This window comes from Miniopterus natalensis, chromosome 12 (assembly GCF_054644295.1).
Source record: "Miniopterus natalensis isolate mMinNat1 chromosome 12, mMinNat1.hap1, whole genome shotgun sequence".
Classification (NCBI taxonomy): domain Eukaryota; kingdom Metazoa; phylum Chordata; class Mammalia; order Chiroptera; family Miniopteridae; genus Miniopterus; species Miniopterus natalensis.
Genome location: NC_142092.1, coordinates 62,778,813 through 62,795,813, shown reverse-complemented (window position 1 = coordinate 62,795,813; position 17,001 = coordinate 62,778,813). Strand labels below are relative to the sequence as shown.

The 17,001-nt window shown below is 49.5% G+C and overlaps 1 protein-coding gene across 1 annotated transcript in view; it reads left to right on the top strand.

The window, feature by feature from the left end:
- The window catches only part of PAPPA (pappalysin 1), a 212,916-nt gene that overhangs the window by 29,254 nt on the left and 166,661 nt on the right, over positions 1–17,001 (top strand). Inside the window, 1 exon segment of the mRNA XM_087822859.1 lies at positions 2,163–3,225. Within this exon segment, the coding sequence (XP_087678985.1) occupies positions 2,163–3,225 (1,063 nt within the window).

Here is a 17,001-nt window from a genome sequence, read left to right as displayed (position 1 = left end):
TGCTGACAGTCCAGGTGACCCGGACGGAGTCATCACCCTCAAAAAGCATCCAGCCTGGGGTGGGAGAGGGTGTGACAAGATGACTCTGAAACCAGAAAGCAAGTGTTCAGTTTCCTAAAAGTAAAATGAGTTCAGAGAAAATAAGGATCATTTCTTATAGGGTTATCAGGGAGAGTTTCTTGGAAGAGGTGGTTTCTGTCTTAGCCGTTGGGAAAAGGGAATCCCAGAAAAGCACACTTAGACCAGGCACGGGAGGGAATCTTCATTCAATCAGTGCCTTCTTTTATCAGGAGGAACCAGGACCCAGAAGAGGTACTTGGGGCTTCACCAAGGTTGCTCAGCCTGTGAGAACAGGTTGGCTTCGTGGGGACACTCTGGCTGTTTCCTGAAGGGCTGTTGGGCAGGGAGTGGGAGGAGAGGTGTAGGTGGACTTAGATGCCTGGTGCCAAAACTGCCATCCACGTCAGCTGCTAACGGAGAGATGTACACAAATCCTAAGGCCCCAGGGCCCACAAAGGAGTAACGACTGCGTGGCCTCCCCTGTTGACTTTCTGGAAGCTCTCCATGCTTGTTTGATGAGCGCTAATAGCAGATGCACTCAAAGTTATGGTGACCGCAGCAGTTCTCCAGCTGAAAGTAGGGCCTGCCCTTCTAAATGAGCATCTTTTATTCATTCTCGTATCCCTCTCTTTCTCCTCCCACCTGGCTTCATGCTTCATCCGACACTTAAAATACACTCTTAATTAGACGGTCCTCTTTCCCATCCAACAGCCTGTCTGTGCCAGGGACACTGGGTATACTCCAGAAAGGCTGGGGGACGGAGGTTGGCGAGTGTAAAGATAATTAGATCCAGAGAGGATCTGGTAAGTGACTTCCTGGGGTTCCCAGAGTAAGTCTAGAGATGTCTGGCTTAAAACTTTCCCAAACACCCAACTAAAACTTGTGACATCCCCAGGCAGATGGTGTGGTCCAGATCCCTGGTGGCATTGATGGTGGAGAGGGAGATGCTGTAGAGTTAGTGCAAAGAATAGTGAATTCCAGGGTCTGATGGATCCAGGATCCACTTACCAACCAGTTGACCTTAAACTTATCTTGTTACCTTCTTTAAATTCCATTTCCTTCTCTGTTACCTTACGATCACCACCCTGGGAGTATTACATAGATTAAATGAATTAAGGCACACGTGGACCTTAGCACAATACTTGGCCTGCCAGAGAGGCTTGGTAGGTTTTCCTTGTTATTAACTATTATGTAGGAGTCCCCAACATCGGCTTATGTTAAGAGGCTGCTCTTTTTATTATTATTATTTTTAATATCAGCTTTAGTGTTAGAGGCAAACAAGCTGAATAGGGTCTCAGGAAATTGGTCAGTGACTCTGTGTAATCTGACAAATGCCTTCCATTCTCTGACTCTCAAGACTTTAACCCATCAAGTGAAAGAAGTGAAAAGTGGTGACATCTGGAAACCTTCCAAGCTCAGGTAGTAGGCATCCCTGCCTTCCTTTGGAAATAAATGTCAGGGCTCCTATAGAGATAGAAGCAATAGATTTCCTTGTCCCCGGTTCTTCAGGCCAACGTTCCTGACAGTTCACCCCCCTGAGCGCTGGACGGCTGCTCGTGCCTGATGTACAGTCAAAGTTGTGGTGGCCGTGGTAGGAGCTAACCTACTCACTGAACACCTTCCACTCATCATCACCCCCCTCTGTTTCTCCTCTTACCTTCTGGATCATCCTACACTAATAATACCCTCTTATTTACAAAGTGCTCTTCCCCGCCGAACAGCTTTGCAAAAGTCAAAGGTTTTCAGATTTGAATGATCATTATTGGTGGCGTTGTCTTTGTTGTCTTTAGCTCAAGTATCTCTTCTTCAAACAAAAATGGTTTTTGTATGTTCCATATTCTAAACCAATAAAAGGGAAACTGCTTGGGGTACAGTTATGGTGAAGACCCCCCCCATCTCAGCTGTCCTCTGTTTCTCTAGCCCTGGCCTTGTCCCAGGGGTGGTCCCAGAGGCTCCTGTAGTAACTGCCTGGATCCCATAGGGCCCAGTTCGAAGACCATTGGTCTAGGACAGCCTGATATAAACTGTATCAGAAAGAAATAATTTACCCCCCTTTATTTCCATCTTTTATTTATTCATCTTTCTTTTTTGGGGCCACCTAGGGCTGTATGACAAGTGTTCTTACACCTCGCGTGACCGAGGATGGGTCGTGGGCATTCACACCGTCAGTGACCAAGGCAACAGAGACCCACGCTACTTTTTCTCCCTGAAGACAGACCGGGCCCGGCAAGTGACCACCATCAATGCCCACCAGAGCTACCTCCCAGGCCAGTGGGTATTCCTGGCTGCCACCTACGACGGGCGGCTGATGAAGCTCTACGTGAACGGCGCCCAGGTGGCAACCTCCGGGGAGCAGGTGGGCGGCATATTCAGCCCGCTGACCCAGAAGTGCAAAGTGCTCATGTTGGGGGGCAGCACCCTGAATCACAACTTCCGGGGCTACATTGAGCGCTTCAGTCTGTGGAAGGTGGCCAGGACCCAGCGGGAGGTACTGCTGGACATGGAGACCCATGGCCTCCACGCCCCCCTACCTCAGCTCCTGCTGCAGGAGAGCTGGGACAGCGTGAAGCGCGCCTGGTCCCCCATGAAGGACGGCAGCAGCCCCCAGGTGGAATTCAGCGGCGCCCACAGCTTCCTGCTGGACACGAGTTTGGAGCCCCCTCTGTGCGGGCAGACGTTGTGCGACAACGCGGAGGTCATCGCCAGCTACAACCAGCTGCCCCGGTTCCGCCGGCCCAAGGTGGTGCGCTACCGCGTGGTCAACCTCCATGACGACGGCCACGAGAACCCCACGGTGAGCCGCCAGCAGATCGACCTGCAGCACCGGCAGCTGGCCGAGGCCTTCCAGCACTACAACATCTCCTGGGAGCTGGAGGTGCTGGAGGTGAGCAACTCCTCCCTGCGCCACCGCCTCATCCTGGCCAACTGTGACATCAGCAAGATCGGGGACGAGAGCTGTGACCCGGAGTGCAACCACACGCTGACCGGCCACGATGGCGGGGACTGCCGCCACCTGCGCCACCCTGCCTTCATGAAGAAGCAACAGAACGGGGTGTGTGACATGGACTGTAACTACGAACGCTTCAACTTTGATGGTGGCGAGTGCTGTGACCCTGAAATCACGGATGTCACCAAGACCTGCTTTGATCCCGACTCTCCACACAGGTAAGACCTTCTGGGCCCAGCTGAGAACTGAGCTTCCCCTGCCCCCATTTTACAGGCAAGTCCCCTGAGGCCCATAGGGGTCCTGGGAATTTTCCAGCTCACAGGGCAGCTTCCTAACTGCGACCAGGCTGTTGTTACTCACGTAATCATGGGAACCACATCAAGCGTAGTCCATTACAAAAATATTTGTCCGCTGCCTACTCTGGAGTAAGAAGGAAAAGTCATAACCCTGTCTTCTCTGAGAGTCTAAATTGGGTGACATGAGCTGAGTACAAATAGCTGTTGAGATGTATGTGGCAGAGTGGGTTAGAGCTGTGCAGTCCCCTACGTAATCCCTAGGCACCTGTGGCTGTTTACATGTGAATTACCTAAGATGAAATAAAACTGAAAACCCAGTTCCTGAGCCACACTAGCCACATTTCACATACACAGCAGCTGTGTGGGGTTAGTGGCTACCATACTGGCCAGAGAAATGTGCTCTGTTGAACCGCGTGAGTGAAGCTGGGATCAGCTGGGGTCACACAGCCTGGGCTCAGATCTCAGTGGTACTGTTTTCTCACTCTGTGACCTCTTGGAAGCTATTTCCCATCTGTGCAGTGGGAATACTCATGGTACCCACTTCGCTGAGCTGCTCTGAGGATTGAGAGAGAGCATATGTATAAAGCGCAGCCTCTCTTCACAGTGAGTAGGAGGTAGATACTCTGTCCTTAATATAATGAGGGGTAGCAGGAGCTGTGTTTAGGGGACAGCCATCAGGGACCACAGAGAGAAGACACACTTGCATGAGAGTCTTGGGGAAGGCATAGGTACAACCTGGACATCAGAGACTGGGGAGAAAGGAGGACACTTGGGCAGAGGAACTTATTCATGTACCACTGAGAAGAGGGTAGAAAGGGGGGGTCGTCTGTCTAATGCTCCCTTAGCCTCTGCCTTGTGCTATCTACTCTTACCAGGGACCCCAAGGGAAAACCCAAAGGTGAACCCATGGGTGATTTATAGTCAGTGTGAGACCAGGAAGAACTAGTTCTGAGCCAGAGAAACAGTCAGCATCTACTCTCCGGATGTCCCAGATTCATGCTGAACTTTTCCATTCTGTCCACACGCAGGACCCTGGACTTGCTGATAGCCCGAGTGCATTTGCAGACCTCGGCAGGTTTTCTGCTGACTTTTCTCTTTATGTCTCTCTCAAAAGAGCAAGGGCCTCCCATGTACAGGCAGAATACCTATGTGTGAAGGAATGATGGTGCTGGCAGGAGAATGTCGTGCCTGGCTGCTAGCCAACGAGCATGTCAGCTCAGCCTCCTGGCACCAGGCGGGCCCCTGGACTCTCACCTGGGCTCAGACACACGAGCAGACCATGTGGGAAGAAGCCTTGGTGTGTGGCCAGTTCCTTCCAGGTCACGGTGCCCTTTCATCTCTGCTCTCATTTGGGCTTTGACAGAAGTTGGCAAGGAAGACAAGACAGAGGTTAGCATTTGCATTTGACGGACAGGAAAATAGAGGAACTTTGAGAGTGAAATGACTCGGCCAAGGTCATGGGTTAGGAAAGTCATTTGTTTAAATCACAAATGCAAGTCTTCCAAGATTAATGCAGTGTGTGCTCTGCTGAGCTAGACTCCCAGAAGTTACCACTGTGCTCAGATAGAGTGGGCATGGGGAGGGCAAATGACCAGAAATAAATAGCTAGAAGTCATTCACCCATTTGTTTTTCTTCATTCATTCACCCATCCATCCGTCCATTCATCATTCATGCGACACATTTATTTAGCACCTAGAAGTGCCAGGAAGGTGGGTACCCTGAGCCCTCTTTTGCTGAAGGAAATCCAGGATTCAGAATGATGAAGGGATTTACCCAAGTTCACTCAGCTAACAAATGGAGAGCTCGGATTTGAACTCAGGTCTATGGACTTCAGAGCACTGAAGGAGGGTCTTTTTAAGTTCAAGAAACAATAAGAGGCAGAGTTAAAGGATATGGCTGGCAGGCAGGACTAAAGCCTTGACAGAAAAGTGCTGAGTAGGATTGGGTCAGGCCCGAGAGCAGTCGGCCTTTGTGGCAGGCGCACTGTGCTGGCATCGAGGGGCCAATGGGCCCCAGGCCTCAGATACCTCACAATCAGCAGACAGAGCTGGCAGGCCCCAGCAGCCTCCCCCTTTTCTAAGTCATGGGACCACATGCCCCAAATGTCTGTGAGAGGCCCTGTGCCAGTGCTGTGACTGCTCCCGCCAGGGCCTGTTTATTTGCTGGCTGGGAAAGTCGTGTGCCCTGGGTAAGCCCCTCCGGGAATATGTTATCTCCTGACGGTCTTGGGGGTGACAGTGCTCTGGCAGAATCAGCTCTCCTGTGTGCGGAGAGAAACCTGTGGACATTTGTAGAGAAATACTTACTTTGTGACTTTAAAAACAGGAGGGGGAGGAGAGAAGAAGAAATGAGACCAGGAAAGAAGGAAGACAGGCACCTGTGATAGAGGCAGTGGAAATTAGATTGATGCTATCTAGGAAATTTTTAATAAGGAGCTGAACTTAATTCTTACCCAAGGTGATATTTCTATCTATCATTCCCCTCTCTCTCTCTCAATGAGTAAAGACAATATTTAAATTACTTCTTATCAATCTATGGTGAAGGACTGGTTTTTATTTTTTTCTACACGTTGCAAACCAGTACCTTTGTAATATACAGCAAAACTGAATTTGAGATACCACTAGAGTGGTGAGGCAGTGTCCGAGTCCTATAAAAGTTTCTAGGTGCTTACTCCCCATTTCTGTGCAATAGACTGGTGAGGAATAGTTGGTACATTGCCTACTCTGAGTAGCCCTGATGAAAAGTCATCATTCTGACAATTTATGTAGCGGGTCCTTCGAGTAGAATATGGCCCACCGTGATGCAGCTGGGCAGCGCAGGAGACCCCGTCAGAAAGCTCCATGTCTTTCAACACATTCAAACTCACTTGCCATCATGGTCCTTGGGCCCCCTTAGCCCATGTTCTCAAGCGTTCCTTTGTTAAAAGAGCATCCAGTCCTAGCAGATCTGGGGCCCCAGACCTAGAAACATCCTGAGATCACTGGTCCCAACCCCTTATCCTCCGTGGAGGGAAACTGAGGCCAAGGCTCACCCAGCCTTAGTGCTCACACTGGGGTTAAGGGTGCTCTAGATCCCTGCATCTGGTTGTCTGCTGCGCCCCGCCCCCCAGTGCTGCCCAGACATCCTTGCAGGCCACAGACACCTGCCCCTCACTTCTGTCCCATTCTCTTCTTCTTCCCAACTGTCCTCAAGAGCTTGGGACTAGGCAGTGCTAAGGGAGGGAGTGTGGGAGGGAACTGGATAATGGCCTTGGGTTTCCCCAAGCCACTGCAGATCTGTTAGAGCTACAGCCGCAGCGAGTTTTCCTTATTAAGAGGTCACGATAAGGACAGCCAACTGAGGATGAGCACAGAGAAGGGGACCGGGACAGTGAGGGGGCCAGAAGCCATGCCATATAACCATTGAAGGTATTGAGCCATGACACATGCACTTCAAGTTATCAGAAGGCATGTTCAGTGGGAAAGGGAACAGAATTATTGTACATGGCTTCTAAGCCGTGGATGGTACCAGTGTTGCAATTACAGGAGGCAGCGTTGAACCGAGTAACAGATAACGCCATCCCTTATGAGAACTGTCCTTCCGGGGGAGTGATTCTCTGCGGGTGAGTGAGCTCCCCATCACCTGAGGCATGCACAGTGAGACCGTAGCTAGGATTACTGTAAATGGTGGAAAAGGGGGCCTTGATGGTCTTGGGGTTGAGGACTACACAGCCCAACTTTTTGCTTATGTCTTATTCCAAGTCATTGTAGGGAACCAAATGGTGACTGTTTCTCTCCTCTAAACAGGCGTCTACTGGGGACATCTACCTCTGCCGGCCTTTCTGCTAGTCACTGGGGATGTGGCAATGAGTGGGATACATTCCTCACCATTAAGGGGCTTCCACTTTAGTGGGGGAGTCATATTCAAACATAAGAAGTTGTGATCTGTGGTTTTAATGACATGCAGTGGGCAGGAGGTCTAAAGAGCAGAGGCTGAGTCTGTCTGGGGAAAGCGAGGCAAGTCGGCAGAGCAGCCCTGACTTGAGGCATCAGCACAGGCGGTGCAATGGGAGGTAGAGCTGCGGTCTGCGCCACTCGGGTCCTGGCAGGAAACAGATGGCACATTCAAACGGAATAATTAAGGACAGTTGAGAGGGAGGCTGTGTTGAAGGAGAGACTATTTACAACAGTGTCAGCAGGGTTGAGGACAGCCAGCGAGGCCAGAGTCAGAAACAGTGGGGAGAGATTTCCGCCCTTGGCCTGTAGGGTCGAGAGGAGGGTGTGGCCATGGCTGTGTGGAGAGGGCTTTTGGGGAGCCCTCTGCTGTGATTCTCAGCAGAGAGGAGAGGCCAGCTACAGCACCCTGGCCAGAGTCATTTTCCTCTGCCTCCCGGCCTCCTGCCAGTGCTTTCCATCGGGGACCAGGCTGGAAATCACAAGGGAAAGGCACCCAGAGAGAACAGCGGCTCAGGGGTGCGGGCAGGGTGGAGAGGGTGGGGAGTGGAGGTGGGTGAGCAGACAGAACACGCCCGGAGCCCGAGAAAGCGCCCAGGTACAGCACCAGCAAGGGGCGGAGGAGTTGGGAGAGGAAGGGCTTGGAGAGTCAGGAGTCATGCAGCGGCGCTGGGATCCAGACCAGGAGCAGGGAAGGGTGCAGTTTTCTCATGGAAAACTCTGACATCAGGCTAGGTCCTTCCTCCCTGCCTTTTCCCCTTTCTTTCTTTCCTCCCCTCTTCCTTCATTTTCTTTCTCTCTTATTTCCTTCCTCCCTCCCTTTCTTTCTCTTTTCTTCTCTCAATAAATATTTGTTGAATGCTTCCTCTGCGCTGGGCCAGCCCCTGCCCCCTTGGAGCTCAGATCTAGTGGATGAGTCAGTGAAATAAGCATGCCATTGCGATGTCACTGGTGTGAAAGAGGGACCCTGGTGTCACTAGGAGGAGCAGTGTGTGAACTTGTAGGGAAACATTTTGTTTTCTCTTTATTGTTATTACTATTTTTAATGTAGCGAGGGCATCCCATGGCCATGTTACTATTATTTTTTTGGACCCAAGTTGACATTGCTGGAAGTCTTGGGAAAGGGGACTGTGAGCCTTGAGGCGGCCTGTTTGACCCCTCTGCTGGTAGCTGTAGATCCCACAGCCTGTCCCCAAGCCCTTTATCAGAGGCCATTCAGTGGTTGGTCTTCATTCACTGGTCTCACTTCTCTGCTGGGGTGATTGCAATGAGCATACACTTCCTTCTCCCAAGTTCTCCCCAAATCTGGAAGAGTTGCATGGAATCAGGGACTCTCTGAGGAGAAGAGAGCCCCGCTCCCTCTTGCTATAGAGGAGGAGACTGAGCACCCAAGAGGGGCAGCGCAGACCCGGGCCTCACAGCGAGAGTGCAGCCAAGCTGAGGGCAAGACCCCGAGTCTCACCTCCCAGCCCCGAGGCCTTCCATCGCCCCCTACACTGTCCTGGGGTCTTAGAAGCCAGCAGCGTGAAACTAGGGAAAATCCTGTTTGGAATAGTCATGTTCTTACTCTTCACCCATATTTTGTTAAGACACTTTAGTAAACAAGGCACCGAGATAAATGCCCTGGACATCCCAGACGTAATCTCTGTCCTGAAGCTGCTCGTAAGCTGTGGTTTAATGACCTTTGGTTACAGTCGCTCAAGAGATGGCAAGACGGCAGGTGATTAATTTCCAGCAAACCGCGCGGAGGATAAGGCTACATGCACTCTGAGAAAAGCCAGGCTCGCTGTGGCCTGGGGAAATTCGGGAAGTCTTTCTGGTGGAGGGGGTGTTCATACAGTCTTCCAGCATCCAGCTGTCTTTGCAGAGATAGAAAAGAGGTGGGTGGGAGCAAAGGGATGCAGGTGGGAAGGTGCGGGGAAGACTTCAAGCAGGTGGGTGCCATGATTTGTTCTTCAGGTCATAGAGCTCGAAGAGTCAGACTGTTACAGAATGGAAGAAGAACTCAGGGAAAGAGATCCCAGCCCTGGCTGGGTAGCTTCTTAGCTATGCAATCTTGGGCAAGTCTCTCAACCTCCCTGTGCCTCCATTTCCTTCTCTGTCAAAAGGAAATAACAATATCTGACCACTTTGAGGGTCACATAAAACAATGCCCCAGAAAGAGTTCTGGGAAGAGTTAACCAGCGTGCAGATGAAAAAGGACTGTGTTATTTTTTCAGCTACTTTTTTCATTCTTTTCCAGTAATCGTGTAAGAGAAATTGCTTGGAATTTTATAATCAGAATATCAGAGTTTATTTAACGTGACTAATATTCATTAGAGCAATAGCAGGAGTCAGGCCTGGTGTGGTGGAAAAACAATGCGTGCTGGAGACTGACCAGGGTCTGGATCTTGCTTCCACCCTTCACTCGCTTGTCTGACCTTGGCTCATTTCTCAGTAAGAGTCGCTGGTTTGTCATCTGTAAAAACTAGGTGAGAACAGCTCTCCTGGGACAGGTCAGGAAACTTAAAGGGAGTCATTTGGCACAGTGTCTGGCGCATAGTAGGTGCTGGGATAAGCTCCCTCCCATCTGGTTCGCACACATGGATTCCTTCCCATCAGCATTGTTTTTTGGAGATGCCATCAGGCAGCCTCATAAAGAGGCCTAAATGGAACCAGTACACACGCTGAGGGCATTTACCCAGATTACTTTCATTCTTAAAATACTCACTACTTTTTTTTTTTAGGACTGTCCACAGAACTGACTTTTTAAAATAAAGACTGCATAAGTTCTATCAGACGCATTCAGCTTGCAGTCACTAGTTTATCTTGAAAACGACCCAAATATCTAACTGTGTTAGGGGATGTTTCCACATGGGAAAATCCCAGGCATTGTTGGGATTGGTTATAAGCAGTTGACGTTCCAATTTGGTTGAAGTTCCTAGATTTTTCGACCATCTCTGGGCCCTGTGCCTGCCTGGTCCAAACACACACACCCAGGCCACTTGTACTCAGGGTCTCATCTTCTCTGGTTCCGTTTGGGCTTCCCTTGTGCTTATCTTCTGAGCTAAGTCCACCCTATTCGCAGGTCCCATCTGTGACCCTGGTGCGCTTGTGACCTTGGTCTTTGAGTGCATAATAGAGGGGTGAACTGCCCATGGCCCCTGAAGGTGAGGTTGGTAAGAATCTCAAAATAGTGACCTGTGAAAAGCAGCAGAGGATCAGTAGTCTAGCAAATTCATAGGGTTCCTGGTTTTGAAGAGCATCTTTGAATTGAGTCCCTTAACATTTTTGTGACCTTGAACAAGTCTCTTTATCAAAGACTCAGTTGCCTCCTCTGTAAAGTTGGGGTGACAGTAACACACTTGGGGATTTAGAGGATTCAGTGAAATAACACAAGTCAACTGTTTAGAGCGGCGCCTGGCACTTAGTGAACTCTCAGAATAGCAGTGCTGGTTAGTTTGGGGATTTTCCATCTCCAGGAAATCTTCTGACCTCTTACTTACATCCCTCTTAGTCTCCAGCCCCCCTTCGATCCTGAGCCCCCTCACCAGAACCTCAGGACTTGCACGGGAGTTGGAGACGACCTAATCACTCTTTACCACCCGAGGGCCTCCTGCAAATTCCATTTTTAAAAGAGTTTCTTTACCCCCCCGAAGCTCTACGCATATTAAATGCTAATGTATCCGTTCTTGAGAGGTAAGCAGCACACCGCACTATATTAATGCCTTTCCAACCAAAAGCAGAGGCATGGCTGGGATCTCAGGACGGGGCTCGCTGCCTAATTCACGCCTGTCCTGGGGAAGGAGGGCGCCCTGACATGCTCAGGACCACGCTGAGCCGGGCAAGACGGGGGCCGAGCCGCCACCTGACCTGGGCTCTTGCCACAGCACACTGTCTCTGAGTTTACCGAAGCTAGCTGGAATCCTTTCTTGGAGACACTCCAGGGAGGCCTGCAGCTTGCCGGGACCTGAGGTGGCACCCTTTGTCACCCTTTTCCTAGGTGTGTTTCCACGTCTGGCTCCTGGGCGGGTGGGAGCACCGGGTGCCCTTTGCAGGGCCTCAGCGGGAGGCAGTTGGGTTTTTCCAGCCCGGGTTCGGCATAGTCAGCACTCTCATTTTCCTCTCTCCATCCACTGGTGACACTGACCACTCATGACAGCCTCAGTCAGAAGCCCTCCCAGGTTGGGGACAAAGCAGCGGGGGTGTGAGGGAGGGTTGAGAGGACAGACAGCAGGACTGACCTTTTGTTTCCACGAACCACATTTGCCTCCATCGATCACAGCTCAGCTTGTGTCTGCAAAACTCACAGCTGGCTGGCCCTCCACCTCCCGAGAGGAGCCTCTCACCTCCGCCCTCTCGGAAAGCCCAAAGCTGTGTGTGAGCAGCAGTGGCTCTTGCTCACAGGTTTGGTGGCAGAAGTTGAACAGGCTTCCATTTCCCCGTTGTTTGGTGGGGCACTTTCTGCCTTTCTCCTTCCCTCTCTGCTTCTCTCCCCCTTTATCCCATTCTAGGTTGTCTGGGTGGCCTGGCCGTGAAGGGTGGAGGGTGAGGGGCTTATTGTCGCCATTTCCAGCTTCTGATGTTTGCGATCTCAGCCTTTCTTGAGTTCAGCCAGCCAGCCGCAGCTCTTAGCCTTGAGCTTGACTTCTGACTACTGAACTATTTTTATGGCCACAGAGGACAAGGGTGATTATAACTCCAAAATGCACGAGGCATCTCAGAATCTCACAGAGGGTGGAGGAGACACCCGAGGGAGAGCTCTTTCCCATAGGGATTCATGTTGCAAAAAGCCAGTTTGCCTGTGGCTTGGCAGGACATCAGGAAGGAAGTGACCAGATAGTTCCGGTAACTTCCTAGCCACTGTGGAGTAAGTCATTTCTTTTACTTCAAATTCTTCATCTGTAACAGGGGAGGATTTGGGTAGGATATTTCTAAGATCTCTTCCTATCCAGGCGTTTTCAAATCAGACACTGTAATCCTGGCTCCAAGCTTGTGAGGACTGGAGCTACAGTACAGATGGGAGGTTAATATTGAAAGGTACAGGTATTGCCGGGCACTGACACTGGTGACATCCAGGGAGATAAGAGACAGCCTTGCCTTCCAAGTATTTACCAGCCCCTGTATCTTAATCGCGTATGAGGTATTCAGAGTAGTAATGAAGGAACAACTGTACTTTATGACAAGTTAAAAAAATCCTGCTCCCATTACTCAAGTCCCAGCAGTAGCCTAACCACGGTACCCCCACCTCGGGCCGTCTGCATGTCTGCTCCTTTATTTATTCGGTGTCCTCAGCCCTGAATGTGGCATAGCTCTTTCCAAAAATCAGTATGAGTTGAATTTTACTTTCCAGAACCTGATAGACAATATCATGCTTTTTCCAGCATCATTTCCCCATACTTGAACTCTGACTATCACAAGACCCTTTGAGAGCTATCTCTTTTTTAACCCCGGGAGAAACCCAAGTTTGGGGAAGTTCGTAGACTTGTTCAGGGTCATCCAGAGAAGGCTACATTTACTGTAACATCTCTCTAGTTCTAACTTTAGATCATTCTGTGATTTGCCTAAGGTTAGGTGATTTGTACGGGGCCACAGTTCACACTGAAAATCTAGAAGTTGCCACATTAACACACATCAGTGATGATGTTGTAATTCTTGCTCTATTTTCCCCAAACATAATATTGTTCAGTCACTTTTCACATCACTTCTATGGTTTTCGTGGCTAAACCTTAGAGCCAAACTACACAGTCTGATGAAACACCGTGGGTACCTAGAGCGCTGTGGCTGCTCCGACTTATGAAATTGAGGTGATGGGTCCTGATTTAACTGCTTCAAGTGTAAGGCAAACCACAGGGCCCTCGGGGGGCTGTGTGTGTATTCTGCTCAGTGTGGTCAGTGTATCATTTATCAGCTGTGGCTTTGATCCTCTAAGAAGAAGTGAGGCGGTGGGAAGAGGCGGCTGTGGGCCCTGAAACTGTTGTGCAAGCAGATTGGACATGAGATCCTCACATTACTATTCCAGTACCTTCAACACACCACCCCCCTTAGATTGTGCTTCTTCTTACTTCCTGGGGTATTCTTCTTGCTGAATGAAAGTAAATCCTGAGAACCTGGGGCTGTCAAAACAGAGATGATGGTACCCCGTGCTGAGATCTTAGGAAGTGACCGATCATTCCAGTGTGTATGTGTGTGTGTACGTGTGTGTGTGTGTGCGCACTCGTGCATGCACCTACTATGTGCAGGCAGAGTGCTAGGTGCTGTGGGTACAGTAATGAACATTTCACAAGGTAGGTGCGATTCTGCCCTCAAGGAATCTCCTGCACGTAGGTGAGTAGCTAGTTGGTAAGTGCTTGATGGAGAAGTTCAAGGCGCTGAGGAGACACAGAGAAAGGGCACTTGACTTGTTAGGGGTCAGAGCCACTTCCAGTCTGAGTCCTGAAGGATGAGTCATGTTCACCAAGGGAGTGTCGCTGAGCTTGCCAGGAGCCAGGTGCTCTGACACTTCGCCTTCTGCTCTGGCGTCTCTAACAGCTACTTCCAAAAGGGAGTGAGGAAAATAGGAGCTGAGTAGTTCCTAGGAAAATGCATTCATTTTAAATCTGTCCTTTATCCTGAGATGATTTTATTCTTTCCTTTGGAGTAGTACTCCAGTCCCCTTTACTTTATTATACAAGAGGCATCCTAAATGGTGTGGGGAGCTATCTTCAAATCCTTTATTTATTTGTCAAAGTTAAAAATCACTACTTTCATCTCAATTTTTTTAAATGATCCAAAGTTCTGAGAACCTCTCCGTTGGCCCCACCTGCTCCTGTGAGTCAGCACCTTCCTCTCCTCCCAGATCCTCAAAGTTCTCCATCCCGCCCATGTCCTGGTCTCATAGTGAACCTGTCCATCAGTGAGCCTCAGACCAGCAATGTTCCTGAAAGTTGCCCTTCCATGGGACTCAACAGAGGGCACAACCCTAGGAGACAACACTCCTGCGGAGCCAAAAGGTTATGGCACCAATAGGGGGCCGGGGAGCATGGATGCACAGGATCTGAGGCTAATAAGGTGAGATGCCCAGTGGACCAATCAGAACCAGACCATCATTCACCTCTCTCCCCCCACCCCCAGGTGGGCATAGAACCATCCCCCATGTGTAGAGACCTCTCCTGCTTAGATGTTCTCAGAATATTCCCACAAGCCTCTGCCAGCGCCTCCGTTTTCACGGTCTTCTCTCCTCCGTCCATCTTCTACAGTTCCCCAGAAAGGAGAGAAAGCTCTTTGGAAACCATGAACCAGATCATTTTTAGTTTCCCTAAAATCTGCGAGGGTCTGCTTGGAGCTTTCCTGACACTCCACCCTCTGTGACCTGGTGTACAAGAGCCCTCTCTGTGGCCCCTGCTGACCCCTCCAGCTCACCTGGGGGAGTTGCCCCCATGCCCCCAACTTTGCAGCCACACCAGAGGACATGCAGTGCCTTGCTCTGCTCACGCTCTTTCACACCTCTCAGTTTCTGGAGCTTCAGCCCTTTCCATGTCTCGCACACTTGGTCCAACATCCAGTCAATGTTTATTTTTCATGTGAAAACCTCACCGGTATCTTACCCACCTTCAGCGAGGGGTCATTGCTCTGTGCTTCCATCACATCCAGTGCCCTTTCTATCTGAAAACACATCATAAGAGAAGGTAAGAGACTCACAGTGAAGGATATGGTTTGTTGTAGCCAACAGACTGGGGCCAGATCCCACCTCTGACACCTGTGAGTGGGAAGAGGGACTTTGGAGAAATGGTGTCACCTCACTGAGCCTTGGTTTCTTCCCCTGTAAATAGGGGATACTCATACCTAATACATAGAGCTTTTGTAAAGCTTCAAATAAATAATATTTTTTAAAAAGTACTTCAGCAGTTCCAGGGTGTAGTCAACTCCCCAAACGGTAGGTTTTACTAGTATTATCACATTATATTGTGATCATCTGGTTATTAGTCTCACTTCCTTTATAAAACTGCTAACTCTGTGATAGTGAAAATCGTTCCTCTTTTATATTTCATTTCCAGTTTCTAGCTTAAAGCATGGTATGTGATAGCATCTCAGTCATGTTGGTGAAAGAAAGAGGGAAAGACTGAATGAACGACACACAGGGAGGAAGGGAGTTAGGGAGGGAGGAAGGGAAGGAAGAGGAGAGGAATGAAACCGTGATGTATTCAATAAATGAATAAAGGAATAATCAGTTTTTCAACTGATCTTTGATTGGTGCTGTTAGCCATGTTTCTTAGACTGTGTGTGAAGCTTCTACACAAAAGCTGTTGTTTTGGGAACCAATCATTCAGGATTCCGAGAATTTAATACACTCCCCAAGCACTTGTTTCCCCCTTTGCCTCTCCTTACAGACAAGGGAGGCATATTTAAGCGTTTCTGACAATGAAACTAAGCAGGAGCATAAAGTCCAGATCATTAGGACCCTTGGGATAAAAGTACAAAATCCAGGTTTTAGAACTGGTCACAGCTTGGGGAACGCTTGTAATTTGGAGCAAGGGATATGAATGCAATAAACATTCTGAGGTTTATCTTGCTTTAATGACTTGTCTCGAGTGGCTTTGATCTCTACGTTTGATAATCACTTTCAAATGGTCTAGTGTGTTTTGAAAGTGGAGGAGTGGGTCACGGACTTGAGATCCTCCTTGGGAATGACAGGCTGCAATCAGAATTTGGAAATAGGCAGTGTTAACAGGACTTGCTCTAAGAGTTGTAGAAACAGGGCAGCCGCCCTGTGAGGAAGACAAACACTACCTTGGTCCAGGGGTAGGAACCAGGGTTCACTGATGGAAGGGAGACAACCACAGGCCTTGGGAGCTAAGGACTGTTTTCACCATCTCCAACAGTAAGCTAGAAAGAGAATTAGGCATTTGGGGGCCTTTTCGCAGGGTTGGCACCCTTCTAGGCACTTTCTTATGTATTTCTTCCTTGAATTTTTATATTCTCCTTTCTAGGTTGAATGTGATCATCACCATTTTACAGACGAGGAAACTGAGGTTCAGAGAGACTGAGTCACTTCTCCAAGGTCACACTGCCCCTTAGTAGGAGCAGGAGGATTTGAACTCCAGTCTCTCTCTCTTTCTCTCTCTCTTTCTAAATATGTTTTCATTGGTTTCAGAGAGAGAGGAAGGGAGAAGGAGAGAGAGATAGAAACATCAATAAGAAACATTGATTGGCTGCCTCCTGCGCGCCCCCTCCTGGGGATCAAGCCCACAACCTGAGCATGTGCCCTGACCAGAAATCCAACTGGTCAGTGTTGGCCTGGGCTCCCTGTGAGCCATACCTCTACCAACCATCTCTAACATGGGAAAGCCCATGTGTTACGTTTCTAGAGTTGGAAAAACTCGAGCTTTCCATGATTTATTTAAGGGATCTGTTGTTGTTGTTCTGCGTTTTGAATGTAGTTCCCTTTCGCTTCTCTTTCAATAAAACAGGCCCTGACAGCTCTCTCATTGAGATTATTACAGAGTTGTACCATCTCAGGCCAGTGCATTTAGGAAATATGTTGCTGGCACTCACCAGCGAGTGAGATGCATAAAGAAAATATTCTAATGACAGTTGAGTTGAGAGAGCTTTGATCTCCCTCCAGAACTGCTCTCATGGCTTTGAAACGCAGTGCTGGCAGAGGGGCACAGTCTGGGTGCCTTGGCACTCGGGCTGGGCCCCTTGAAACTGACATTCCAGGGGACCTGCAACTTTCCCAGTAGGATCCAGGTGCACGGGCTGTGCAGGGAGAAAGGAGACACCTCTCGAGAGGCCGCTTAGGAGGGA